The sequence below is a fragment of the Phocoena phocoena genome, chromosome 5 (genome assembly GCF_963924675.1).
Source record: "Phocoena phocoena chromosome 5, mPhoPho1.1, whole genome shotgun sequence".
Classification (NCBI taxonomy): Eukaryota; Metazoa; Chordata; class Mammalia; order Artiodactyla; family Phocoenidae; genus Phocoena; species Phocoena phocoena.
Genome location: NC_089223.1, coordinates 136,425,009 through 136,452,399, shown reverse-complemented (window position 1 = coordinate 136,452,399; position 27,391 = coordinate 136,425,009). Strand labels below are relative to the sequence as shown.

Genomic DNA, 27,391 nt, shown 5'->3' with positions numbered 1-27,391 from the left:
GAATAGAAAAATTTGTTGAAATGTCCTGTCTACTGGTGCCTTCTCTCTCCCGTGTTTTTGTTTTGTTGTGTTTTGTTAGGTTTGGTTTTTGTTTTTGTTTTTTTGGTGTTTGGGGGATTATGTCACCTTTTGAGCTGTCCTTTGCTTTTTTTTTTTTTTTGCGGTACGCGGGCCTCTCACCGTTGTGGCCTCTCCCGTTGCGGAGCACAGGCTCCAGACGCGCAGGCTCAGCGGCCATGGCTCACGGGCCCAGCCGCTCCGCGGCATGTGGGATCTTCCCGGACCGGGGCACGAACCCGTGTCCCCTGCATCGGCAGGCGGACTCTCAACCACTGAGCCACCAGGGAAGCCCTGTCCTTTGCTTTTATTTGACTGAGTTTCAGGAGGGAGAGGAGATAAGCCCCGGGGGCCGACCCCAGTTTAACCAGAAGTGCTGTGTCTCCACACAGATTTGCCATGTTCCACAAGGTCAGGATTCCTCGCCAGGACCTGCTGAACCGCTCAGGAGATATCACCCCCGAGGGCACCTACGTCAGCCATGTTAAGGTACAGCTGCCTCCAGGCCCACAGGACACCCACCCCCTGTGCTCAGAGGGGGACAGTCACCACAGGAGCCCGTGGCCCGTGCAAACCTGTCTAGGATCAGGTCCCAGTGCCGCCAACGGGGACGAGAGTGCTTGGGTCAGCCACACCCCCAGGGCTCCGAGCACGATGACCTCCCCCCACCCCACCCCTGCCAGCCCCCCCGGCATTTCAGTCAGGGAGGTTGCCCCCACCGGTGCTGTTTCCCACCAGGGGCTTAAGAGTGAAAGGGTCGCCCGGTGGGCTGTGCACCAACGGGGGTGACAGTGTCCTCTGGTGTCTGACCACGCCCCTAAGTTCATTGAGTGTAGACATGCAGTGGCACTGGGCGCTTTCCAGACGTGGTCAAGTCAGGGTAGCTGAGCCCTCCCGGGCCTGAACCCACAGCCGGGATGACGCGTCCCGGGAGCACGTGTGCGTGTGAGAACCCCACCTGACATTGAGCTTCGGCTGCTTGGAGCCAAGAGAACAGGGCTTCCACGAGTGTGACGGGTACCTTCAGATGACGAGAGAAGCTAGAGGTGACACAGGAAGCCGTTCAAGAATGGAAACAGCGATATAAAAAATGAATGAAAAGTACAAAAGTAAGTCATTGAGAGAACCCAACAGATGGGGTACATACAGCGGGAGAGTGAATTAGCGGTTGGAAATCAGAGTGAAGGAGGCGGCAGGAAAGGACGGAGAGAACCACGGAGACAATGTTTTGCAGAAACGATGAAGATAAATGTCTCTAAAGTAAAGAAAGAAGGAAACCTTGGCGGAGGGGCCCATACAGGGGGAGTCCGGGTCTCCCATCCCACACTCACTGCGGAGAAACGTCAGAACCTCGTAGAGAAGAAGCTGAGGCCTTCCGGAGAGAGGGTGGTGAGCCAACCCCCAGGGAATAAAAGCCCCTTCAGTCTCAGAGTTCTCCGGCACGACGCCGAACGCGAGAAGTCAGTGAGATGACATTTCAAACCGTTGAGGGAAAGCAACTGTGAACGTGCTTCTTCTAAATCCGACCGGACTGTCATTCGTGCATGAGAACATAGCACATATTGTCGGCCAGAGGCTTGACGTGTTGCCACACATATACCAGAGTGGACATAATTTTGGAAGGAAAGTCCGAATCGTAAAATAAGTGAACCCAGGAGAAGCAGCAGGGGGTAAGGGAGGTGCACGTGACCGGATAACTTGGCGAGCCTTACGGGCAGATGTACCCACACGCCGCCGACGGCCCTCAAAGCACAAGCCACCGTTGGAAACAGCGATAAGCGCCTTGCGATTTACAACACGTTCAAAATAGACGCACACGGGCAATTACCCAGTTTCAAAGATCACAGAGGACAGCAGCTGACCATCACACCGCTTAGAATGGTGGTTTGATGGACCGAGAGGAATCCCAGGTGGGGGGTGAGGGGGTGGGGGAAGGAGCCTGGTTTATAAACGAAATGTCGGTGCCAGCCACGCCCTCTGCTTCGGCTCCTGTGTCGCTCTCGGCACGGCTGTCCGGTCCTCGGTGGGACTGGGAGCGGGGCTTCGTACTTCCAGGTGGCCGTTTGCAGGTCTCTGCAGATGGAGCCCCGTCCTCCTGTCACTAGGCATCCTCCGTGCCTCCCCACAGCATCCCGTGATGGGGACGCCGGCCCCCGTGCAGCTTGGCCTCCTGGGCCCAGGGGCCTGTGTCTGGGGCGCCCTGGGGGCAGGGCCTGGAAGTGTTGAGTGAATAGAGGAGCGCCCCTCCACGTCTGTGCCCGTCCCCAAGGCAGCCTGCGGGTCCCAGGTCCGCCCTCACCTGCCTTCCTCCGGCAGGACGCCAGGCAGCACTTCAGCGAGTCCCTGGGCAGCCTGTCCTCCGGCCGGGTCGCCATCGCGGGCATGTCCGTCGTGAACCTAAAGCTGGCCGTGTCCATAGCTCTGCGTTTCTCAGCCACCAGGCGTCAGTTTGGACCAACAGACGAGGAGGAAGTACCGGTGCTGGAGTATCCGATGCAGGTACAGCTTCCGCAGGCGTGAGTTCACTTTCTTCCTGCCCCGCGTGCAGACACACCTCCTCTCTTAGGTCGCCGCACCTGGGTTGCTGGTTGCTGATCAGGTCTCTTCAGGAGTTAACAGAGGGAGTGACAGACACTCACGGGGCAGGAGTGCGGCGTCTGGGGCCACACGTGGTCTCGATAAATGGTCTTTAGTTGAACGGGAGTGTGTACGACCAGCAGGAGGCGCTCTGGTGAGGCCGAGGGAGCAGGTGTGAACGCTCATCCCACCTGCGGGACCCTGAACGTCCAGGCCGCGCTCCAACGCGCTCGTCCCATCCCTGGGAAGTGACCCCAGGACACAGCGGCTGAGGGTGTAGCACTGTTCGTGGTGACGTCCTTTAGCAGAGGGGACGCTCGCCCTCCGGGTCCTCCGAGACGAGGCAGCCCTCGATGGCAGAGGTGCAACTCAGGCTGGGCATCACCTGGACGCCGGGGCGGGGCGGGGGACGCATTTTATCACAGCGAGCCCCCACCGGTGCCCCCGCGTCCCCAGCCCTTCTGTGCGCACCGTGCAGCTGCCCTGCACACCAGGTGGGCTGGGGATCCAGGTGGGTCCCCGAGGCTCGAGTCAGTGGCTCCTGCCAGAGTCAGCAGCTAAATCGGACCCAGGTCTTGGCCAGTTAGGCCTGAGCAAAGGTGTATCTGAGCGAAAGTTTCAGGAAATTGTAACTGAATCGAAGTTGTTTCTTTTAACACTTCTTTTACTATGGCCGTGAACCTGTTTTAATACCAAATAAACAAGTAAGGAAAAGCCCAGTGCCTGGTTCATTCCGGGCTGGCACGCAGTGTCCACCACACCACCAACCCCGTGGCCCTGGTGAGGTCACGGCACGTCCGACTGTCTGGGCATCAGGCCTGGCTCAGCGGTCACGAGAGCCCACCTGAGCCACATGCTTGGGCTCCTGACCCCAGGTCCACCCCCTCCCTGCTGTGTGTCCTTGGGCAAGCCACTGGACCTCTCTGTGCTCTAGTTTTCTCCTTTGTAAGTTGGGACTGCTGATAATACCTCTCTGTGAGTGGCTGTAAGGATTAAATACGTTAGTGCATGAGAAGCAGTTGGCACCGTGACCACACCCAGGAAACGGCAGGTGACCACGGTGCTGCCGACGGTGGCACCTGTCTCCCGGGTCCTTTCAGGCTCCGCCCCCTCCATCCACGCAACAGCGGATGTGCGCTGGTGAAAGAGACACCCTCCCTCGGCTCTCCACGAGCCTGTTTCCCCGTCTGGCTCTGGGGGCGGTCGCTTCATTCCCCGTAGGCTCCCAAAGCACAGGCATCACCGGGTGGGCCCCGCGCTCGGGCACGGCCGCCTGGCTTTCTTAGTTCTCTTGTAGATCAGCATTTGCTCTGGCTCAGGGGTCACGTGGATAGGAGAGCGGTGAGGGGGCCGTGCAGGGTGGTGCACGCGGCACAGTTTCTCCTTGAGTGGGGTCGTCAGGGTGGTGCGGGAGACCTGGCCACACTGGAAGAGCGTCGGGGGGCAGGCGTCACGGGGGTGGGTCCGGGAGACGTGCAGGACCTTCTGCAATGAGTGGGGACGGCGGGCAGCGAGTTCCTGGCGCTCCAGCCCCGTCACCCACCCCGGAAGGCAGGCGGGCCCTGGGGGCACTTGGAGGTCTCCAGGCAGGGATTTGTCTGTTTCAGCAATGGCGTTTACTTCCGTACCTGGCGGCGGCCTATGCCTTGGACCACTTTTCCAGATCTCTCTTCCTGGATCTGGTGGAGCTTCAGCAAGGCCTTCTGGGGAAAGACCGGAGCGCCAGGCAGGTGAGGGTCTCCGCTTTTCTCCACAGCGTTTATCATCCTTTAAATTTCGCTGGGCTTGGGCAGCACAGATTCGGCCTTTCTTTCAAAACAACCTCGGTGCGTGGATTCGCGGGGACGGAGGCTCTGTCCGACGTGACCCGTGGACTGTGTCCTCTCGGAGCCCTCGCTGCGATGGGAACGTGTCAGGCACGTGTCCACATTCCCGATTCTCAAGGATGTGCTGACACGTCTCCTGGTTCCCGTCTGTGAGTTCAGCTGCTGTTCTCCTCTTGAGAACGTGATGCTTTTGCAAAATCCACATTACCGGCCCCTCAGTCGATTTCACGGTTCTGATCCCTTTGTAAACAACCCGACAAAGGTCTGAATCCAGCTGACTGGATTTGACTTGACAGGCGGGCTTTGCTCCAGAAATGAGCGTGCAAATCCACTGAGACCGGCCCCTTCGTGGAAAGGGGTCCTCCGCTAATTTCTGTGTGGACGGTTCATGTGTTGTTTTCTTCCCCCCTTACGCTGCCTCCTGGGCAGCGGTGAAATGTGAATCACACCAAGGGCGCCTGAAAACTGGTTAGGAACGCTGCAGATCGGGGTTACGTACCACGCCCTGAAAAGCCTGTATCAAATTAGCACGTTTTGGAATATTCAGCGTAAACATCCAGGAGCCAAGAGGTGGGGCGGGGGAGGCGGGGGGGGGGGGGGGCGGTGGCGGGGGGGGGCGGTGGCGGGGGGGGGGCGGTGGCGGGGGGGGGGCGGTGGCGGGGGGTTGCCGGCAGTGTGCACTGCTGAGCGGTCAGGCCGACGGTGACGACCGTGACCCTGAAGACCGTTTCATCAGGAGTGCAGGGTTACGCGTGTTTTTTCTCCCAAGCGTGAGTCATTGAAACTTTTGCCAGCTGACGATGGAGTTGTCCTGTTAAAAATGTCTTGAAGTGTCATCGAGCTCTGTTCTTTCTGAAACTCAGTGCTTCAACCCAGGTACAGGTTATAGAGTAGCCCTTCTTTGAAGTTGAAAATGCTGGTAAAACACATCACGTTATTTAGCGGGTGTGCGTGTGTGTCTTTCTTGTAATTATTTGCATTGAATATCGAGTCGAGGCGAAAGAGTATTTACTAGACGTGTTAAGGCTGGGGATGCTGGCTGGGCCCTCCGCGCAGTGTGGACCGAGTGGCCATGTCTGTGCAGTCGTCTGGGGCCGCCTGCCACCCTCTCTCCTGGGGGCAGTGTCTCGGCACCGCCTCCCAGCCCTTGGGTTTCTTCTTAGCCTCCGCTGCAAACTTCGTGTAAACGGAGTCATAACGTCATGCTCTTCTGCGATCAGCCTTCCCCGCTCCGCCGCGCTCCACCTTCCCCGCTCCCCCGCGCTCCCACCCCGTGTTTACCGGCCAGGCAGAGCTGTGGTCGTTTATTTTCACTGTCATGAAGTTGTGTGCCTGTGCTGCAGGGCATCCGTGTTTACTGGAATCCTGTTTTTTTAAACTAAAATTGGGTTTCTTTCCTTTGTAGTTGTCGGGTACCTCGGATTAGACTGGAGGGGACGTAAGCCTCTGAGGCTGTGCTTGAACTGACGCCTGACCTCTGGGGTCGGAGCCTTTTTTCACCTGTTCTCGTTGGCTTCTGTCTCCCAAGGCAGAGCTGGGACGCGAGATCCACGCCTTGGCGTCGGCCGGCAAGCCCCTGGCCTCGTGGACGGCCCAGCGCGGAATCCAGGAGTGCCGGGAGGCGTGCGGAGGACACGGCTATCTGGCCAGTAGGTTTTGGAGACACGTGGGCTGGTCTTCTGTCCTCTCCCGCACCATGTGGCTCACGGCCAGGGGTCGGCAAACGACAGCCTGCTGGCCAAAGGCTGTCTCTGTGGGTAAAGGTTTTTGTGAATAAGGATTTGTCGGCCCCCCGGTCACGCCCATTTGCTTACATACTTCCCGTGGCCGTGTTCCCGCTCCACCCGCCCAGCTGAGCCGTCTCAGCAAAGCCTAAAACATTTACTGGCTGGAACCTTCCAGAGCAGGTTTGCCAACCCCTGCCCCAGTCCAGTCCCTCGGCTCGCCGTCACCCGATGTTCCTCGGTCGAAACCCGGGTGTCACGAAGCAGCGTGGAGACCGAAAACAGGAAGAGGAAGGAGCTTATCTGTTCATCTGAATTGGAACTTTTTAGTTAATGGCTTTGGCAGTAAACTGGCACCAAGCTTCGTTCCGAAGAAAAATTCTGAAACTTAGGAAAAGAGAGTTTGCTTTTATTGACACTGGCAGCTGTTCGGTCATTTGGTGGATGGTGGAGAGAGGGGGAGACCGACAGCCCGGGACCAGATCCCGGCTCTGCCGGTCACGGGCTTCATAGCCTCAGGCAAGCTGCCCACCCTCACTGCCCCTCAGCTTTCTTCTCCGTAGAATGGGACTAATGACAGGATAGCTCGACGGGGGGTTTTGCAACGAGTAAGTGAACTAACCCACATGCAGGGTCTAGCACAGTGTCGGCATAGGGCGTGTGCCCCGTCATTTTGGTCTGTTATTATTATCATTACTATCGAGGTCGTCATCATTATTGCAGCTTACCTGCCTAACTCCCCGTGTGCTAGTCTCTTCAATAACTGATTGGTTAAAGTCTGGTTACTCAAAGAAGGCAACAACAGAGCTGGCAGAGACCTCCTTGACGGTTTATTCCTCCGGAAGCCTTTTAGGAGCTTTTAGTAACCGGGATGTGTCCCAGTTACTCCTCGTGCGGGGGCGGCAGGCAGGGGGGCCCCTCCCCTCCTCCACACTCCGCGTTTACTGACGTGTGGGTAACCGTGGGGCTGCAGACGTTACTCATCCATGTGTTTTGTCCTCTGTGCAATGCTCTTTGTAGTATTTGTTTGTTGTTATAGCTCATATAGAGACGCTATAAATAGTTTAGAAGGAGGAACTTGAATCACGCAGCCCTTCAGACAACAAAAATGACTAAAGGAGGTGTCATCACATAATACAAACAGGGCTGAGGCCAGTGAGGCCCAACTCAGCAGGGAGAAATGTAAAGCCGTTTATCTAGATTTAAGTATCCGTTGCAAATCATTTCTCTAAGGGCACTCTTAGCCCTTCATGTTCAGTGGTCTAACTGTGGCATGGGCAGCAATTCAGAGGAAGACGATCAGGGTGTCATAGGTGACCACAAGCCTCGTGTCTGCTGCCGAACATCTTACACCCTCTTGGGCTGCTCATAGCAATACGTGAGTGTGAGAAGTCAGGGTCCTACCCTTTCTCCCATCTCAGCCTCACGTTTGGAGAACATTCTCCGTCAGAGGATGGAAACCTAGGTGGTGAAGATCTGGGAAGCATACTTCATAAAATCTGCAAAGGAACTGGGTTATTTCGCTGGTAGGAAAGACAAGAGAAAAATGAGAGTTGTCTTCAGATATTTGAAATGTCTCGTGTCCAAAGAAGGGTTCCTTCAGTTGGAAAAGGAAGAAGGGCACCCTCCCGCCGCTCAGGTAGTCAGCTCTGTCAGTGACCCCACTGGAGGGCGCTTTGCCGGGTGACCTGAGAGGCTCACTGTAGGGACAGGGATGCTGATGCCAGCGGATGCTTCTTGAGCGCGGCACTGGGGCTTCACGGGGAGCCACCGCTTCTCTTCCCCGGGGACCTCGCGGGGTATTACCGATATGTCCTTAAAGAGGGAGCAGCTGGATGGAGAGGGCACACCGCGGGTCGGGGGTGGAGTTGGCAGTGGGAGCAGGGCGGGAAGTGCTTCATCCGGCCAAGCCGGGCCTGGGACCTCGGAGTCCCAGGTGGCAGCTGGGGGTGGGGGGCACTTCTCACGTGTGCACCCCCGGTGACGAGAACGCTGGGGCCTCCTCACAGTGAACCGTCTGGGAGACCTCAGAGATGACAACGACCCGAACTGCACGTACGAAGGCGACAACAATGTCTTGCTGCAGCAGACCAGCAACTACCTGCTCGGCCTGCTGGTGCGCCGGGACCAAGGTGAGGAGGCCGGCGCCCCTGCAGCCCAGTTGGGGGCGGGAGGGTGAGGTTCCCAGGCCCCCTTGAGTTAGCTCTTCTGTCAGGATGGGTTTTGCAGGAAGGAAATGTGTGATCAAATGGGGACGGACCAGCTTCTGAAGTGATGGGCTGGGGCAGGTGGGGTCCTTCTGCCAGACGTCCCCTGGGGTGGGGGTGGGGGGGGTCCCTGGCTCTCCCGAGTCACCGGCTGTGCTCCTAGGCGGTGCCCGCATCGAGAGCCCGCTGAAGACCGTGGACTTTCTGGAAGCCTATCCCAACCTCCTTGGCCACAGGTTCGAGGGTTCCAGCCCTGAGGACTGCTTGGACTCCTCAGGTAAGTACACTCCCTCCGTGTCTCCAGGGTGCACTGTGCGTGGCAGGAGCTGGAAGGGCAGCCCATCTGCCAGAGAGCAAGGGGTGCTGGGTCTGCTCCTGGCCCCCCACCGTGTTAACGGTTGTGATTTTAATCGCAAAAACCGCGGTCGAGGTGCTGTGTGTTCCACGGAATGCTGTTAGCAGAGAGCCTTTGGCGTGGCAGGAGGGCACCTGGCTTTACAGAGTGTCTGTGTCCCCCGGGGGCGGGTCGCTGGGTCCTCCGGGTGAAGGAGCCGCCCCCTCCCTTACTCGGAGGATGGAGAGGATGTGACACATCGCAGCATCAGCAGCTGTGGGCACTGGGCGTGCCGTCTCTGGGGGACCCCGCCAGGCTGCACCGCTGCTCACGTCTCCAGGAGAGGAGACCACGGCTGCCCAGTCCACCCCAGTGCACCCCAGTCCACCCCAGTGCGTGTCAGCGGCCGGAGCAGCCGTCAGACCCGGGCTGGGCTGACTTGCCAGCCGTCTCTCCTCCATCTTCTTCATCGCCATCATCATCCAGAAACACTGCTGTAGTCATTGCTTCGTCTCCCTCACCGCACTTTGTTACAGCTTTTCTGACAACAACGCACCTCCTTTATCTCCCTTTTTAAAGTGCTAGGAGGACGCAGGGACACACTTGAAGATCTCTTTCTGATGCTTACAGAGCTCCCCAAATGTTGCTCCAGGAAGCCCCTGGAAGTGACCTAATCATTCTAATAACATCAACCCCACCGGAATGTTTTCCCCTAATACTGTCCCCCACTGTAAAATCGGCACGTAAGCACGTGGTCTGCCAGCTTCAGGAGGTGTCCGCTACGCCCGCTGTGCCCCTTCCCCGCTCGCTGGAGCTGTGGACGCAGGAGCTGTGTTGCGCGCCGGCCATCAGGAAGCACGCCAGGGCGGCGTCATCTGTTTTTCCTGTGGGTGCTCTAATTTCTGCTCGTTCCAACAAAGTGAAAACATTTTCTGGAGCAAAGAACGCAAACAAAATTCATTTGACAAAAGGGGCTTGGCATCCAACACTGACGATCGGCAGCCCACAGCCAGCCGTTCGTCTCCAGGGCATTCGATCATGAAATCCCACGTCTCGGGGCCAGCCTTTGTCTCAGCTGCATCTTTGGTAAAAAGTCCATAAATGACATATGACCCTGGGGCTCTGTAGGGCTGGACACTCAAGACCGTTCCAGTATTGAGCGAGGGCTGTCTGCAAGGTCGGCAGATTTTTCCTTCAGGGATTAGAAGGTTTATTTGGAGAGGGAGGGGCCGGGTGGGGCAGCTCTCTGTCTGCTTCCTCTGACTTATGTGCTGAGGATGGGTTTAACAAATGGTCCTGAGTGTTGAGGAGCTGCACGTCGCTTAATAACTGAGGCCCAGTTTTTTCCTTTAGTTGGCTTATTTGCAAAAATATTAAATAATTGCAGTTCAGCGTGTTGGCTGCTCTGACCATTGTGTATATACACAGGACAGTAGGGTTGTGTAGCATCACGTGTTCAGAGGGGTACATGGTGCGGTCAGCACACCGCCCAGAGGTTGGGAGCTCAGGGTCTGCAGTCAGCTGTGTAACCTCGAGCTAGATGCTTAACCTCTCTGAGCCTCAGTTTCCCCTGTAAGGTATCAGGAGGGAATGCGGTACCCCCCGCCCTCGTGGGCGGCTCGCCGCCATGAGCTGGGGCCCTCCCTTGGGAATGGTGGGTGCAGAGTGTTTCCCAGGAAGGCGGCTTGCAAGGTGGGTCTTGGAGGTTCAGAGCGGTGCGTTTGGGGAGCAGTCAGCCACACAGGAGCCGTGGGGTGGGCATGGTGGGAGGGCAGATGGCTCCCACACCTGGGGCTGTGTGCCAGCCGGGGATCTGGGGCCAGGTGGCCAAGCCTTGCTTTCTGGGGCGCACCTGGGCCAGAGCCCCACTTTGGAAGGCGTGCTCTGGTGCCGATGCAGAGCAAGGCTGGACTCGGGAGACCAGCCAGGAGACCAGAACCCGGGCAGGGGCAGCACAGGAGAGAGTGACGGGAGCTGGGTGAGGGCAGGGGGGATGGTCGGGGGGATGGTCAGGTGGAACGTTCGATGGAGGGCCAGGTGAGAGACCCCCCGGGGGGTGGGTGCTGGTGAAACTGGGAGTTCAGCAGTCCCATGTTGAGGGCCCGGTGGGCGTGTCGGGGAGCCCCGACACTGAGAGGCCACGCAGGTGGGCAGACCTCGGAGTGATTGACCGTAGTGACAGTGGCCGCCCTGGGAGTGCGCCTGGGTGGGGGGAGCCGGCATGGGGAGACAGGCAGCGCTCAGGGCCTTCGAGGGGTGCAGGGGAGCAGCCGGGGAGCCCCGAGGAGGCCATTTGTGACCTAGGAACCTGGGAGGGACTTGAGGACTGAAGTTGAAGCAGCATTTGTCTTGGGCCTTCAGCAGCCCCCAAGCAAGAGCGTTACCGCCCACCTGTGCCGGTTTCCCCCAGTTTGTTCTCGATGACTCCTCACGCCCCAGACGGACTCTCCGAGTGGCCCACACGCCGCCCGGCCGTGATCGTACCTTTTGTGTGCTCGCTGGGGGCTCCGCCCTTCCGTGTGAACACAGAGCAGTGTGACCCGCTTCTCTGTGAAAAAATAAGGGCTAAAAGTGGAATTTCTAAGAAAAACGTTCCAGCAACTCGTGTATCAAGCTTGCTTCTCACTCGGAGCACAGAGCAAACCGTGAACTGGTTGCTGACGTCAGCACGGGGGCTCCACGTGGTGCGGGGCCCTCGGGGAGCCGGGTCACTTCTGCAGAGGGTCGCCTGCCCGGGCAGCGTCTGGGAACAGTCCGGAGGAGCCGCGGTTGCTGTGTCGTGGGATGCTGGGGCCTCTGGCTGGGGTCAGCAATTAGCCTGAGCGGCTTCTGGCCTTGGCGACTTCCTGGGTTTTGTTGCCACGTAAATAAATCATGGAAAATCTGAGTCCCCGTGGCGCCCACCTGTTACCATCTTGGTGACGGTCCATCCGGCAGGAAGAGTTTAGCCACAAAGACCCTGGGACACACATGCGTCAGAGTGGGCCCCGTCGGCATCTGAGCTGGTTTCCAGTGTCCACCTGGCTTTTCAGGGATGTCCTGAAGGGCAGCACCCTGGGCCGCTGGTTTGTGGGTGTCCCGTGGCACAGGACTGGGTGTGAAAACAGCAGGAATGTGTCTTGGACCGAAGCTCACTGCCCCGGTGTGGGCGGGGCCGCACTCCCTCCGGAGGCTCCGGGGAGGCTCCCTCCTCATCTCCGCAGTTCGTGGGGGCTGCAGGCATCCCTGGGCTTGTGGCCGCGTCCCCCATCTCTGCCTCTGCCTTCGCACGGCCTCTCTTCTGTGTGTGCGCTTCTCCTTTTTCTCATTGGATTCAGGGCCACCCTGATCTAGGATGACCCCGTGTTGTCACGTCATTCCATCTGCAAAGACCCTGTGCCCAAGTAAGGGCACATTCACAGGTTTCAGGGGGTTAGGACATGGATGTGACTTCAGGGGGCCCCGTTCCAGCCACCCGACCTGGCAGGCCTCTGGGAGGGGTGCCTCATCCCGGATCCCCACCCCCACCTCACTGGGCTCCCTGAGAACAGCTGTGTGAGCTCGGGCAGGCTGCTTGCAGCCTTTGAGCCGATTCCTCAGCCCAGTGACATGGATCGTTTGCTCTTTAATGAAGTTCGAAGTTCTCAGCTGTGCTGTGAGGTAACGGATACGACAGCGTGAAACGGTCGGGGGTCTGTAGCAGGACCTGTAGCAGTGGGTACTATGTGTCATCTTCCCAGGGAACGGGCTGTGTGACATCGAAGGAAATCCCAGGTGCCCCGTGCCCCGGCTTTGTGCCCAGACCCAGTTCGGCCCGATCCCACCTGGGAGTCCGGAGCCGAGAGCAGCTGCAGGCCCCGCAGGCCTGGGCGCCCTGGCTCTGGGCCCTTTGCCTGGGTCGGGCGGGAAAGCGTGGACGCAGAGCCACGTGGCCAGGTCACACTCCGCACCCCTACCCCGCTCACCCGCCGTGTGCCTGGGCTCGTCCTCACGCCCTGTGTCCTTCACGGAAGAGGCGGTAGCAGTCCTGCCGGGCAGGCTGTGCTGAGGTCGCCAAGTCCTTGGGAACTAGCGGAGATGTGGCGAGAAGGACCCACAGATGCGGGCGCGGCGTTGGGGCGTGGGGAGGAGGACGGAGGTCTCCCTCCAGGCCCTTCCAGCCCGTCCCTGTCTGTCTACACCCCTGCTGTGGTGCTTCCTCTCTGCGCTTCAGGGCTCTCGGGCGAGGGGGGGCGAGGCCTCAGGGGAGCCGGTGTGAGGTCCAGGGCCCCAGGGCCGGGCTGGCCAGGTGGACAGGGCGCCCCTCCTCCTACCGCCTGCTGGAAAGTCGTCCTGACGTCCGTGCGGATCCGAGTTTCTTCCAGACTGTGTATCCTCATCGTAAATGAGGTGCTTGCCCCCAAAGCGCCTCCGTGACCCTGTGGGCTCCGTGGCTGCTAGAACCGTGGAGAACACGGGCTGGCCTCACAGCAGAGCCAGGAAATACCCTCACCTGCGCCTGTCCCAGCCCGGCCACCACCCGGGCTGTGCCGTGGGCAGTCCCTCGGTTTCCGCACCTGTAAACTGGAGAGCTGAGTTCTCGACAAGGGTGAGACGCCCTACAGTTACATCGGTTACAGTTTTCTCCGTTTCTCGTTTTGAAGTCCCACTGGCGGCATACGAGTGGTTGGTCTGTTACCTGCTCCGCGAGAGTTATCAGAAATTAAATCAAGAGAAACAATCGGGAAGCGACGACTTTGAAGCAAGAAACAACTGTCAGGTACGTGTTTGTTTTAAAGGTTGCTTTTCTAATGATTCGCTCCTAATTCCCGCCCCGTCGTGTCCTGGGTGAGCTGCATGTCCTGGTGATGGCAGGCCCTGTTGCTCAGCCCCTGTGACCTCGGGCGCTTGGCCTGACCTCTCCGCACCTTGGTTTGCTGTTGGGACGGTGGCGCCGCCCTTGCCCCGTGTGGAAGAGGTTGTGGGCATCCTGTCTAAGGCCCCTGACAAGTGTGTGGCCCGTGGGCCAGAGCTGTGCTGGTTGGCGGGGGGACCCGGGGCTGTGGGAGCCCGTCAGCCACCAGGGTTCCTCCCGCCCAGCACAGTGACGGCGCGGTGACTCCTGTGAGGTCCCACCCGTGCTCCGTCTGCATTTGCTTCCTTAGTCATTGTGCTTCTCTCCAAGGAGGCTCGGTGAGACTGCCCCAAGGGCAGCTCTGGTTCTCACTCTGGGACAGGGCTGCCTCTCGTGTCTGGAATCGCCAGCACGAAAACAGCCACTCTAAACACCTCTTTGCGCGGGATCTGGTCCTGCTGTGGTCCGTGGGCCCCGTGCATCTACAGTGACTGGTGTCGTTTGGGAAAAACGTAGCCCAGGAAGCTTCTAAAACTGGTGTCATCCCTTCTCCTTGGACACTGGGCGATGGAGCCTCCCCCGATAGCCTGGGGCCACGTCTGCCCATCACTTCCGAGGGCCCCGCCCCCTGTGCTGCGAGGGACAGCTTCACCCCCTTGAGCATATGCAGTCAGAGCAGAGCAGAGCAGGCATCCGGGGACCTGCCGGGCGTGTCTGCCCCAGGAAGGGGGAGGAGCACACCGGGATGGGGCTTCACTGGAAAGGCTCTGACCGAGGGCGAATAAACCGGGATCAAACCTGTGTCTTCAATGAAGTCAGCAGACGTCAAGGTTGGTGAAACCCTAGTTCAGTCCAGGAACCCGAGAGAGGAGGTGTGAACACGATCCTTCCACGTGGGCTGGGGCCACGGCACCCTCGGTCACTCGGACACTGACGGCTGCGGAGTCCCTCCTTTCTCTGCATTGTAGCCCAAGACCCCGAAGAGATGGAGGACACAGAGGTCACCCCTTCCCAGCACACCCGAATCCCGCAGAGCTGCCCAGAAGGTCACCACAGGCCTCGTCTGAGCCGATCTGCGACACCGCCATGCCCGCCGGCCTGTGCCCGGCACCTGCACAGACAGACAACAGAACCCGAGTGTGTGGCTTGGTCGTTTGAGAAGGAGTTCACATTTAGACCTTCGACTGAGAACCTGGCAACGGCACTTCAGTGAGCCTCGTGGCAGCATACCCAGCCTGGGTCCAGCCAAGACGGGTGTCCCTGGGGAGAGCCTCAGAGCTGAGGTGCGGCCAGACGGAGTGGCCGTGATGTGTACTGGAAGGCGGCCGCGGGGCTTGGAGGGGAGGGTGACCCGAGAGGGGGTCTGCGTTCTCCAGACCTGGTCTGGATCGCGGAGCATTAAGAGTGAGCGCCGGGTCATCCTGACAGCTGAGAGCACCTCAGAGCCCTGGGACAGACGTTCAGGGTCCTGTGGAGATGTGGTCCCCGCCCGTATGGTGATGGGAGCAGCAGTAGAGCACGAGAGGGAAACTTCAGCGAATGTTTACGTGCCCTCGGCGGGACGAGCTGCTCAAGTTTGACAGGAAACTCAGAGGCTGTGAAAGAAGAGAAAACTGGCAGCTCTGACTACACATACGTTCACCCTTTCTAAATAGCAAAAGATACTACAAGCGAAGTCAGAAGACAGATTCCAGTCTGGGGAAGCATGAGACGTACGTAACCGACGGTAGGAAAGAGTTCCTATAGGTTGAGGGTCAGCCTGTCCCGGAAACCAGCCGCTGGCCCGAGGTGGCAGCCACAGCAGTCGCTGACCATGAACCAGGGCCAGGGATGCGCGGGTCAGAGGACAGTGTCTGATGGACGAGGACTACTCCATGCGCTGTCAGCCGAGGCTGTGAACTACTGTGCCCTCTGGGGGAGGTCACTGGCTGCTTTTGTGAAAATATAAAGCGTGTTCACTCTTTGACTCACCGGGGGGTAGGGGGGGAAGTTGATAAACTTTTCTTTATCTGCTTCTGCTAGTAAGAAGTCCCAAGCATTGAACCCAAGCCAGGTGTGACCCCTGAGTCCAGCTCTTTCCCCCACACTGCACGGCTGATGTCCACGCTTGAATAGTTCAGTTTGTTTTTTGCCTAAAATATTTATTACCTGTTAAAATGCAAATATACTCAGAAATCAGAGCACACCAGAAACTGATACCTGGATCTGAATGTTTTACCTGGGGCTGTAGGTTTAGTGGGGGTGGGGGTGCATGGGAGGGAGGACCCTGGCACTGGGACCAGTGCAGGGAGAGGGGAATGGACCTTCCTGGCCTCACACGTCAGACTGCTGGCCTCTCTGGAGCTTTTCGTGGTTACAGAGCTGCAGAAACATTGAGTATGGAGCAGCTTGTACCATGGGGGGTAGGACCACCCCTGAGTGTTTCTGTCCCCACCACGGCCCCAGAGTGGACACCATAAGGACCCTTTGTGGGCACTGGCCCATGTCTGTTAATAGCGTGGTCAGATCTGCTGGCGGCAAGGACAGGCTGTCCGGGAGAAGCCAAGGACGCGTACTGCGTGTAAGGATTTGGGAGGGAAGTTGAGGACACGGGAGCTGGAGTGAGGCCCTCACTCCTATGCGTGTTCGGGCTGTGTGATTTTGGGGGACCTGTCCGTGCATTGTGGGGTGCCCAGCAGTACGCCAGGCCTGTACCCACTAAGATGCCAACAACACCCCCGAGTCGTGACAACCCAAACTGTCTCCTGACGGTGCCAGATGCCCCAGGGGGCAAACCGGCCCCAGTCAAGGACCCCTGAGTCAGTGGAACCTCCCGTCTGGAGCGGGGAGCTGATGGGAAGCGGAAGCAGATCTGTTCTCTGTGGCTCGTGGAATCTCGCCTCTGCCATGTCTTCCTTCAGACACTTCCTGCCTGCCCACGGCCTGCATCCACGTGACCACCCAGGCCCAGCACGTATGCTGCCCGTGCACCGTGTTCTCCACGGCTATTAATTCAGGTTCCCAGGCAGCAGGGCAGGTGGCCTGACGAGCGGCCAGGAGAGCCAGCCAGCCAGCCCCTGGCGCCCAGTCAGTGGGGCGGGGAAGTAGACGTGGGCTCCTGAGCCCGCTGCTGCATCGGGCGTCCTGGGCACGGAGGTCGCGGTGGGGCGGACCCCCAAAGCCCAAGTCCCCCAGGTGGCTGATGGCCTCATCTGAACATTTCCACATAGCAGCTTCATGTGTGTCCGAGTCCTGGGACTGAGACAGAGTAGAAGAGCAGCCACCATCACAGAGCAGCTTCTGGGACCCCGAGCAGGTGCTGGACACGTGAGATGCTGTCTGATGCCCCTCCTGGCAGTGCTTGGAGGCTGCGCCCTGACGCCCCCTCTTCTCAGACCAAGAAGCTTGGGCTTGGGGCGGAAACCGCCTGTCCACACGTGCACGTCTGGAAAAGCCGAGTGGATTTGGAAGCTGGTCCCCTCGACCCTGAATCACTTCCGCGTCAGTGACTCAGAGCTCGGTGGGGCTCAGGACGTGTTTTCTGGGTGGTGAGGTCAGAGGTGGCGCCGCCTTTCCAGGCCTGTACCAGCCGATGCCATAGCTGAAATGGACGTGCGCCGCTTGTACTGGGAAATAAGATGAACGCAATGTGATTTCATACTAGAAAATCCACGTGGTTGAAAAGGAGAGAGTGAAGTGGAGAGCACGGAGAGTTTGGATTCAGTTCTGAGCCCGGCCTCTGGGATTCGCAAGGGCCTCCCACAGAGCGGAGCCCACGGCGCGTGAGCACGTTTAGGGGTGCGGGTGGTGACTGTAATGACACGCTCTAGCGATGCAGTGAAGGGGTGGACACTGGGGCCAGCCTGCCTGGGTTCAGCTGTGTCTCCACCTCTTGCCCGTTGCGTGACCTTGTTTCATCCGTGGGGTCCGGGGAGGATCAAGTGATAACCTGCTGGCTCTTGTGAGCTTAGTGCCTGGCCTGGGGTGAGGGTGGGGTACTCCCTGCCCACGTCCGTCGTCAGCTTCCCTCCTGTGAGGTCTCCTCACCCAGCCTCCCCCAGCGCTCACCCTCCGAAGCCAAGGGCGCACATACCACAGCGTGTGCGAGAGGGAAGGGGACAAAGCCGCTCTGAAGGCCCCGGGCTGGCCCTCCAGGCCGGACATGGGGACGCAGGATGTGTGCCCTTGCGGCTTCAGAAGCCCAGCGGGGTGTTGGGGTCGGACGAGGCAGACCGGCACGAGGCCGGGGAACCATCCTTCCCTTGAATGTTCTCCTGAGGGCGCCTGGTCTCGGGCAGGCCCTGGGAGAGCCTCGGCCTCGGGAGTGACCAAGGGACGACCCAGTGTTTGCTCTGAATGTCGAGAGCAGGCCTTGAAATCATAGCCCCTGCCCCTTGGCGCCTGCGCCCCCTTCCCCCCGCCCCGGACCGCACTCTGGACCGCAGTCTGTCAATTGCGGTCGATGGTCGGGGGCAAAGTAGGCAGGCACTGAATAAAGGTCTTCACCCTGCCCCGTCCCCGGTCACCTCCCTGCTGGATTATTTTTTTAATTACACAAGCAACACATGCTCATTATAATAAATCAGGGACGCATCTATAATTGTTCTAATAAAAAAGCAGTAAACTGATCAATTAGAGATGCGGAAAGAAAAGCTGACGAGCAAAGCCAATGATTAGCAGCAGACGTTTTGGATATTGGTTAAAAGAGAAAAAGCTGGGACCGAAAGATCCGTGGTGACTTCCTGCTTCCACAAAGCCAGCATCAGAACTCACACGCAAGTAAAACTCGGCTGGGAACGGCTGCACGTCTTGGCCCCTGTTCAGTGGTTGCCTTATTCCTGGACGTGATAGGAGAGTGGGAGAGAAAGGCTGATCTTTAGAAACTTGGGAGGCAGGGGCGTGGCCACGCCCTTGGAGGAGCTGACGTCACTCTCAGGTGAGTCCCCGGAGTAGTCTTGTCCGTGGCCCCGGGTACAAGAGAATTGACCTTGTGCTCTCAGGGAGCCCACCTCCTGGAGACGCCACTGGCCGCGCTGGACAAGCCCGCCGTGCCTGTGTGTTGGCTGTGGGGTCACCCCGCGTCCCAGATGGGACTGAGCCGAGAGAGGTCGCCGGGCCTGAGGTCCAGAGCCACTGCAGCTGGGCTTGTGTTCCTGCAGGCCTTTCCGTGGTGCTTCCCCAGAGGCACTGCCCGGCCCCGTCCGTCCCCTGCTGCATTAATGCTGCTGGCTCGCAGATATTGCTGTGCGTTCCCGAACGCCGTGTGCTGTGTTCTGTTGAAGGTGTACTGCTGCCGCCCCTTGGCCCTGGCATTCCTGGAGCTCACGGTCGTGCGGAGGTTCCACGAGCACGTGCACCAGCCCGACGTGCCATCCCCGCTGCGGGCTGTACTTGGGCGGCTCAGCGCTCTCTACGCCCTGTGGTCCCTGAACCAGCACACGGCCCTGCTCTACCGAGGTGAGCCCGCTGCCCAGGAGCTGGGCGCCCTCCGCTTTACCCAGGAGACTCTGCTTTCCCCGTGTGGTGCTCCTTCCGTGCCATTTTCTGAGCACTCATCACACGTTGAGTGAGGAGCCCAGAGGCCACAAGAAGAAAAGCACAGCAGCAGGGTGGCGCCCACAGGGCCGAGCCCGGGTTGCTGGGGCAGCACCCCCAGGAATGCCCAGACTGGGGATCCGGGAGGGCTTCCTGGAGGCGGTGATGAAGGGCCTGATTCCTGGAAGATTGGTGGGAAGGGGGTAAACCTGAGTTTCTCAACCTTCATTTTCATTATTATCCCCCAAGGAGCCCTTTTAGGCGTTTTTTCCTAGCCACCCCCATGACGTGTTAGCACTACAGCTACTCTGTGTATCTGTTCACGTTCTGTGCGTACTTCTGGGCTGTGTGAGGAGTATACTTTTCCCCTCCCCCTTGCCGGGAACCCATGTTTTCCCTCTTGGGGCTGGTGTTGCCCCTGGGAGGTGGTGCCCGAGGGCTCCCGGCTAGAGGGAGCAGCAGGGTGTGGGGCGAGGCGCCCACCCACTCCGAGCGAGCGGGCGCCGTTCTCTGCGGCAAAAGTCAGACAAAAGCCAGTCCCGCAGCAAAGTCGGGGCCACCTCTTTAGGCCTGTTGGACGGCACGGCACAGCCCGCCGCATTGTAGGAGGTGAGGCTGAGGGGCTGGGTCTCGTGCCCAGCCCCTGGTGGCTACAGACGCCCACATGCCCGCAGGTGCAGTTGTGTGCCCGCAGCCCCTGTTGGCCCCCAGCTCAGCCTCCTGCCACCGTCCGCGCTACGCTCTGCCTGCCGCCGGCCCTGCCCCGCAGGTCTGCCCCCAGCCCCCCGAGGCCGCCTTCCTGGGCTTCAGCCTCCCCAGCTCCCGGCTCTGACCCCCAGCACAAGCTCAGTGAGCTGGCGGGAAGGGGGACACAGGAACCCAGCCCTGGCCGGTGCCTTTCTGTGAAGGGGTCGCAGCGGGGCTCGGGCAGCAGTAGCGAGACATTTTCACACAGAATGGGCTCTTTTGGAAAGCTGTTTCAGCATGTTTGCAATCTGTGGGTAATTTGGGAGTTAGGGTAGCAGAACCCAGAGTAACCAGCGCTCTGCTTACAGGTGGCTACTTTTCTGGTGAACAAGCAGGTAAAACGGTAGAGAACGCCATCCTGGCCCTGTGTGCCCAGGTGAGTTGAAATCCCCTTATATCCTTATACGATTTCCACATTACACACGATCACCCGTATATTAACGTTCACTGACCTTAGCTTCCCACTGTTAGCACAGCCGGGAAACTTACAGAATGTGCTTATGTCAGAAATTTCAGGAAGTGTCACTTTCAGAGACTGGCGCAGAATCTGTACACATTCAGCTCGCTCTAATAATTTTTTACAGCAATATCGATAATTCTCTCCAGCATTTCATGTTAGCCTCCAATTTTAGTTTCACGGTATTTTCCTTTTTTATTGCATCCTTCTACCTTTGTCGCCCGGAAAAGTCAGATGGCCCCAGCGCCACATCATGTTCTGAGGGCACTCTGTCCACTGGAGCTTTGTGTGGGGGTGGACGTGTTCTGGGACGGCGCTGTCCCATACCATCACCACTGGCCACCTGGGGCTGTTAGAATGGCGGCCAGTGTGACCAAGGATTTTTAGTTCTCTTTAATTTTTTTTAAACCAATTTATTTATATTTTATTTATTTATTTTTGGCTGCCTTGGGTCTTCATTGCTGCGCGCGGGCTTTCTCTAGTTACGGAGAGCGGGGGCTACCCTTCGTTGTGGTGTGGGGGCTTCTCATTGCAGTGGCTTCTCTCATTGCGGAGCACGGGCTCTAGGCATGCGGGCTTCAGTAGCTGCGGCACATGGGCTCAGCGGTTGAAGCTCGCGGGCTCTAGAGCACAGGCTCGGTAGTTGTGGTGCATGGGCTTAGTTGCTCTGCAGCATGTGGGATCTTCCCGGACCAGGGACCGAACCCATGATCCCTGCATTGGCAGGTGGATTCTTAACCACTGCACCACCAGGAAAGTCCAGTTTTCTTTCATTTTAATGAAACAGTCACGTGTGTTGTGGCTGCCGTATCGGGGGGTGCAGTTAGAGGCATTTCTCTACTTTTGATGGTAAGACATGAGCCAAAGTCCCCAGCATTTTGCCCAGTGTCTCACACGACGGGCGACAGGCCACTCCGTTTCTCCCCTTTCAGGGCTTTCAAGTTGATGTAGTTCTAGGTGATGCCTCTGTGGTTGACATTAAGGCTCTCCCGGGTTTGTTTCCCAAGCGCCCATCTCTCCCCACGTGGGCTCTGGGTAAGGGTGTCTCTGTGATCATGCCGTGTACAGAGGCCACGTTTACTTAAACAGGAGGGGGTCTTCCTTCATGTGTTCCACAGGTGGTGAGTTGCCATTTTTAAAAATACAACCATCGGGGCTTCCCTGGTGGCGCAGTGGTTGAGAGTCCGCCTGCCGATGCAGGGGACACGGGTTCGTGTCCCGGTCCGGGAAGATCCCACATGCCGCGGAGCGGCTGGGCCCGTGAGCCATGGCCGCTGAGCCTGCGCATCCAGAGCCTGCGCTCCGCAACGGGAGAGGCCACAACAGTGAGAGGCCCGCGTACCGCAAAAAAAAAAAAAAAAAAAAAAATACAACCATTGTTTTCCTTGCTCTCAAACGTGACGCTTACACCACGGAGCTGGTGGCTGGCGTTCCCGGGCCATAATGCAGCCCAAGCCGCCTGGCAGATCCAGGCTCATCCTGACTCGGGGAGGCCAGGGTCGGCCGGGTGGAGGGCGCCAGCTCCTTCCCTGGTCCAGCCATTCCCTTATGCATCGTCTGTGGGACCGTCCTCACCGTCGCAGCAGAGGTGAGCGTGAGACAGAGACCCTGCGGCCCGCAAAGCCGGACTCTTTCCTGTGGGCCCCTTACATTAAACGTTGGCCGACCCCAGTCCAGGCTCGTCTCCCCTCGCCCACTGTGGTGCCGAGGGTGTGCGGAGCCGTGGAGCAGCCTCTGAACCACAACGCGGGCTGCACGTCCCTGTTCTTGTGACTCTTTACTCAACGGTTGCTTTCATACGTTGTTCAAGTCGCCCCCGTCCCAGCGTTCTCTTCAGTTCAGCCACGGCATTTCACAGTCATTTTAAGAAAATTGTTTTTTGCATTTCAAGAAAATGCTTGGGAGTCTTCTCATATAAATTCCACGTGTCATATTGAAGAATAATTTGTATAATGGGACGGGAGAGTAATAAAACTACTGGGAACCAAAGAGCGTTGGAATGATGGCTTTTCCAGGTGCTCGTAAATGCTTTTTCTCTTACATTTTTTTCCGGACATATTTTCCTCTGTTGGAACAGTAATTGCCCAGATAAGTCAGGGTTCAGAGACAAACCTCTGAAGACAGTTGCCAATTAATGAGCCACAGATCGTCAGTTTTACGAGCGGTCCGTACCTTGTTGAAAAAAAAACAAAACGTTGGAAGTCTTGAGTGGATAGCAACATGGTGAAAATATTCAGACACGCACTCAGGGAACCTAAAATCCAGGCCAATGAAAAGATAGCACTTTAGTAACTGAGCCGCATGTGCCTGCCCGCCGGAGTTACCGTTGCTAGTGGGCTGTAGGCTCTGTTGCTCGGTGGCCTCCATGGAGATGCCGGGAGTTGCCAAGTGTACGGACTTTGTTTTCCAACAGCTGAAAGACGATGCTGTTGCCCTGGTTGATGTGATCGCCCCTCCTGACTCCATCCTGAACTCACCGATTGGCAGAGCTGACGGCGAGGTAAAGAGCAGAGCCTCCTCCCATGGCGGCTGGGGCCGCTGCACTCAGGACCGCGAGCCGGGGGCTCTCTGGGGCCTGATGGCAGTCGTTGCAGAGCCTGAGATGATGCCGTGGCCCGGGAGTCTCTGGTCACACGTGGGCAGCAGGGAGGGAGTGGCTGGGAGACGTGAGGGTGGTCACGGGCGGGTTAGCCGTCCCCCAGCCTGCCCTCCTCTGAGAAAGGGGACGGCATTGCCGCCCTCTTGGGCCGTGATGCCGAGGTCAGCCCGAGCCTGTGCCACGCTCGGGGCCCTGCAGCTGTCTGGCTCTTTTCACGCTCTCCTGGGAGCCTCTCCACCCCCGGGTCTTCTGACCGTCTCACGGCACTAGCTCGTAACCCCTCACCCTCTGCCTGTGCTTCGCCGGCAGCCCGCACGTGGCTTCCCGAGCTCCTCTCTCGCCCCTCATCCCCACGCTCCACAACGATGGCTTAAAAAGCAGACCTCGTCAGACAGCTGCTCTGATGGAGTCCTGCACCTGAAATGGCACCAAATCCCTTCCTGCGTCCCCAGCCCACGCGACCTGACCTCTGCCCCGTCCTCCAAGGTCATTTCACACCGCGCCCCTCCCACCCTCTGGACTGAAGTCTCACTGTCCCCCTGTTTCTCCGTCGTACTGGGCGCTTTCCCACCCCAGGGCCTTTGCACCTGTGTTCCTGTTGCCGGAGCACTTGTGTTCATTCTAAGCGGAACGCCGCCTCTTCAGAGAGGTCCTCTCCGGCCTCCAGCTGAAGTGCCACCCCCAAGAGTGGCCCCACTTTGTCCTGGTGTGGGACCCACACGGTGCCCACGGGTATCCCTACCTGACCTCCTCCACCACGTGGAGACGCCCGTGCTGGACGATACCCACGGGTCTGCTCAGTGCCTCCCACTACCTGTGGGTGGTTGTCCCTGTGTTTCCATGGAGACGTGGCATTTCACAGTGTTGAAGTCACTGCTGAGGTTCCAGGGCTGTCGTGTTCTTTCTGCTGAGACTTCTGCTGACCCAGGAGACTGAACGTAGGGTGCTAGGAACCCTCCGTCTGTCCCCAGGGGACACTGCAATCAGTCTGGGGGGGGGCAGGCGCCTGGACCGCTGACCAGCCCAAGCCACACCTGGGGTTAGGACAGGAGTACCAGGCACTGGGGTGGGCAGTTCGGACGAGTCCCGCATTGAATCAGGACGGCGGGGACCGTACATCTGTGGAGGGCCTGCCGTCCTCTGGCTGCGCAGCTGGGCGGGGCGTCCCCGCTCGCGGTGTGTGTTACCACGTCCACTTTGCCAGGGAGAAACCCAGCCTCCGGAGGGGCCGGGCAGGTTGTAGCGGAGCCAGGATTGGGGCCGAGATGGACCGTCTGGAGGGAAGGCAGGAGACAGTGAACGCTGCTCTTGGCCAGGGCCCCCGCAGGAGCACGAGGATGACGTGCTGACAAGCCCACGGGAGATGGGCTGGCCTCTGTGACACAGGCGCGTGGAAGCATTAGCCCCGAACAGGCGGCGCCGAGCGACTCTGCAGAAGACGGCCCTGGCTCACGGGCGGGCGGTGGAGGAGTAGGGGAGGGCCGTCCCATCCCGTCCTGTCTCGATACAGGGGCGCCGGGTTCCAGCCCGAGGCTTCACCCAACAGGGTACCTGACGCAGTGTGCATTCCTCCTAGTGTTAAGGGCTGAGGTTTGAACCAGGTGCTCCTACGTAAGAAATTCATTTTATTTTATTTTTAATGTCAGGCATTACTTTTTATAAATTTATTTATTTACTTATTTTTGGCTGCGTTGGGTCTCCATTGCTGTGTGCGGGCTTTCTCTAGTTGCGGCGAGCGGGGGCTACTCTTCGTTGCGGCGCACGGGCTTCTCACTGCGGTGGCTCCTCTTGTTGTGGACCACGGGTCCTAGGTGCGCGGGCTTCAGTAGTTGTGGTGCACGGGCTTCAGAAGTTGTGGCGCACGGGCTGTAGAGCACAGGCTCAGTAGTTTTGGCACGTGGGCTCAGTAGTTGTGGCGCGCGGGCTGTAGAGCGCAGGCTCAGTTGTGGCACACGGGCTTCAGTAGTTGTGGTGCGTGGGTTCAGTAGTTGTGGCTTGCAGGCTCTAGAGCGCGGGCTCAGTAGTTTTGACACGCAGCCTTCAGTAGTTGTGGCGCGCGGGCTCGGTAGTTGCGGCGCACGGACTCTAGAGCACAGGCTCAGTAGTTGTGGCGCACGGGCCTAGTTGCTCCGCGGCATGTGGGATCTTCCCGGACCAGGGCTCGAACCCACGTCCCCTGCATTGGCAGGCGGATTCCTAACCACTGCGCCACCAGGCAAGTCCCAGAAATTCATTTTAGATGACCAAGCACAGCTGTAGGAGATTGAGGTCATCAGTAAGTGAAGCATAACTGACTTACTGCACAGGCTATGCAGTGTCGCCTCGGATTGATGACCTGTGGAGACAAAGCCTGTCCTCGTGTCTCCCTGGGAGCCAAGAATAGCAGAACGTGGGCAGAACTGCTGGGTGTGTTTAGCAGGTGCAGGGGAGGGTGACTTCTTAAAAGTAACATTTGTCGGCATCAGCCAGATACAAAACCGGCCCCTTCCCTGTCTCCACGGACCTCAGCCTGGACGCTGGCCGTGCTGGGAGCAGGGAGGCGTCAGGCGGCTGCCTGCCACGCTCAGGACCTTCCTCGAAGATAACAACTGAGAGCAGTTCCACCCGGGGGGCCCTGAGGCGACGGCTAGCTGGCCCGGTCTGCACAGTCTGACGGGGTAGGCGGAGAGGGGACAGTGCGTGCCCAGGCCCTGTGGCCCAGGGGACAAGCCGTCAGGCTGCTGCTTGGCTGTACCGCCGCCCGCCAGCCAGCAGCCACGTGGGTGCGAGAGAAACGTCGACTTGCAGAATCCACCTTCCAGGAGAATTTCCAAAGCCGAGGGCAAGCGGGATGTCTTCATCATTAGGTGTACGTTATGGTCCCTTATAGTTGCATTTTCACAGTTGTTCTCTCCTGGCAAAGACTGATTTACATGAATTAAATTTACATCATCTGAAAATGTTTCCATGAGTGACAGGAGAGAACTTCCTGGGTTTTCACAGTTGCACTGCCACGCTCAAAATCTTTCTTATTACATACCTGTGTGTCCTGTATGTATTTTCTGCAGCTCTATAAAAACCTCTGGAGCGCTGTGCTCCAGGAAAGCAAGGTGCTGGAGAGGGCGTCGTGGTGGTCGGAATTCTCTGCCAACAAGCCCGTCATAGGAAGTTTGAAATCCAAGCTGTAGTCGCACTGAAGCCGTGAAGACATGGACCTCGGGTTCAAGTTCTGGAGGCCCCAGAGATGGCTGCCGCTCTCCGAACCCACAGCTCTGCCCTTGCCCGGCTGCTCGTCCTGTGGAGCCCAAGGCGGGACTGGCTCATCCTGGCCTGCCCCCCACCCCGAGTCCCAGCAGGATGGGTAACGCCCGAAAGGCAGGGCTGATTTGCCGGGTGAAAGATCACGTCTTCCTGAGGGACTGAGCACTTTTTGATAATTAGAGCTTTGGACGTTCTATTTTCATATGCTGATTGTATAACTGGTCGTTGGTGGTTCGGGTCGGGCAATATCCTACCTTCGTCTGAGATTTCTTACAAGGCTGTGCTTCACCACGCCCTGTACGATGCCCGTCTGATTCTTCGTTCGCTCTGGTTTGACGTTCTCATGTAATTAAATTATAACCTTACTAATTTGCACCATGGACCACCCGAATGACATAGTTGAAGATTTTGCAGGAAAAGAAAATCAGTTTTATTACTTTGTTGTGTGGAACTGGAAACTTCCATCAAAGAAATGTTTCCAAAGGAAAAAAAAATGTGTAATGATTTGAACGTCTGGTCGTCCTTAAGTTCCGGCCTCCCAGTTGTGTACTTTGTCACTTTGTTACGTGAAGTGGTTTGTTCCTACAGGCAATGGAACACCCATTGCTGCCTGGCTCCGCGGCGGGGGGGCGGGGGGTGGGGGTGGGGGTTTGCTCCGGGTCCTGAGAGCCCTGATGGGGTGGCGGGGGGAGACAGATGGAGGAGGTTGATGGGTGTCTCTACCTGTCACTCGAGTGTCCCAGGTCAGGACGATGGCTGGTGGGTGGGTTCTCACTCGACACCCCGTCTCCGTTGCCCCTGGCCTCGGGGGCAGGGGAGGGGCCGTCCTGTGGCCGCACGAAGAGGCCGAGATGGAGGATGGAGGCTGACCGGGTGCGGCCCCCTCACCTCCTGTGTGTGCCCAGGACCGGCTCTGCCTTTGGCCTCCAGTCCTCTTGCCTGGGCAGAGGGTCTTGTCTGAGGACCAGGGACCAGCGGGGCCTCAGGAAGAGCTTCACGTGGCTCCAGGCCGGCCCTTCTCTGCAAATACTGGGCTACACAGAAACCTGCCCTCCAGGGGAGCCCTTGTCACGTGGTCTTTGTCTGTGAGCGCCCTCAACACCTGGCCGTCGAGGGCCAGGGGCCCCACGGACGATCTGCTCTGTCCCAGCGCTGCCTACGTGGCGTCCCAACCCCGGCTCCCTCCGTCCTTCCTTGGCGTGTCCCCCTTCCCTGACCGACCAACGGCCTCTGTGTGGACACGGATGTGGTGTTGGCAGCGGACTCCTTTCCCACCTGGTATCTGAGCCGGGGGGC

General features: G+C 58.5%; 1 protein-coding gene across 1 annotated transcript in view; it reads left to right on the top strand.

Annotated features, from left to right (window-relative positions):
- Window positions 1–26,022, top strand: part of ACOX3 (acyl-CoA oxidase 3, pristanoyl) — a 40,300-nt gene extending 14,278 nt beyond the window's left edge. Inside the window, exons 7-17 of the mRNA XM_065877731.1 lie at window positions 450–546; window positions 2,374–2,556; window positions 4,242–4,364; window positions 5,989–6,109; window positions 8,194–8,316; window positions 8,555–8,668; window positions 13,348–13,463; window positions 18,800–18,974; window positions 20,108–20,175; window positions 22,670–22,756; window positions 25,903–26,022. Of these exons, the coding sequence (XP_065733803.1) occupies window positions 450–546; window positions 2,374–2,556; window positions 4,242–4,364; window positions 5,989–6,109; window positions 8,194–8,316; window positions 8,555–8,668; window positions 13,348–13,463; window positions 18,800–18,974; window positions 20,108–20,175; window positions 22,670–22,756; window positions 25,903–26,022 (1,327 nt within the window). The remainder of the gene's footprint in view (window positions 1–449; window positions 547–2,373; window positions 2,557–4,241; window positions 4,365–5,988; window positions 6,110–8,193; window positions 8,317–8,554; window positions 8,669–13,347; window positions 13,464–18,799; window positions 18,975–20,107; window positions 20,176–22,669; window positions 22,757–25,902) is intronic.
- The last annotated feature ends 1,369 nt before the right edge of the window (window positions 26,023–27,391 follow it).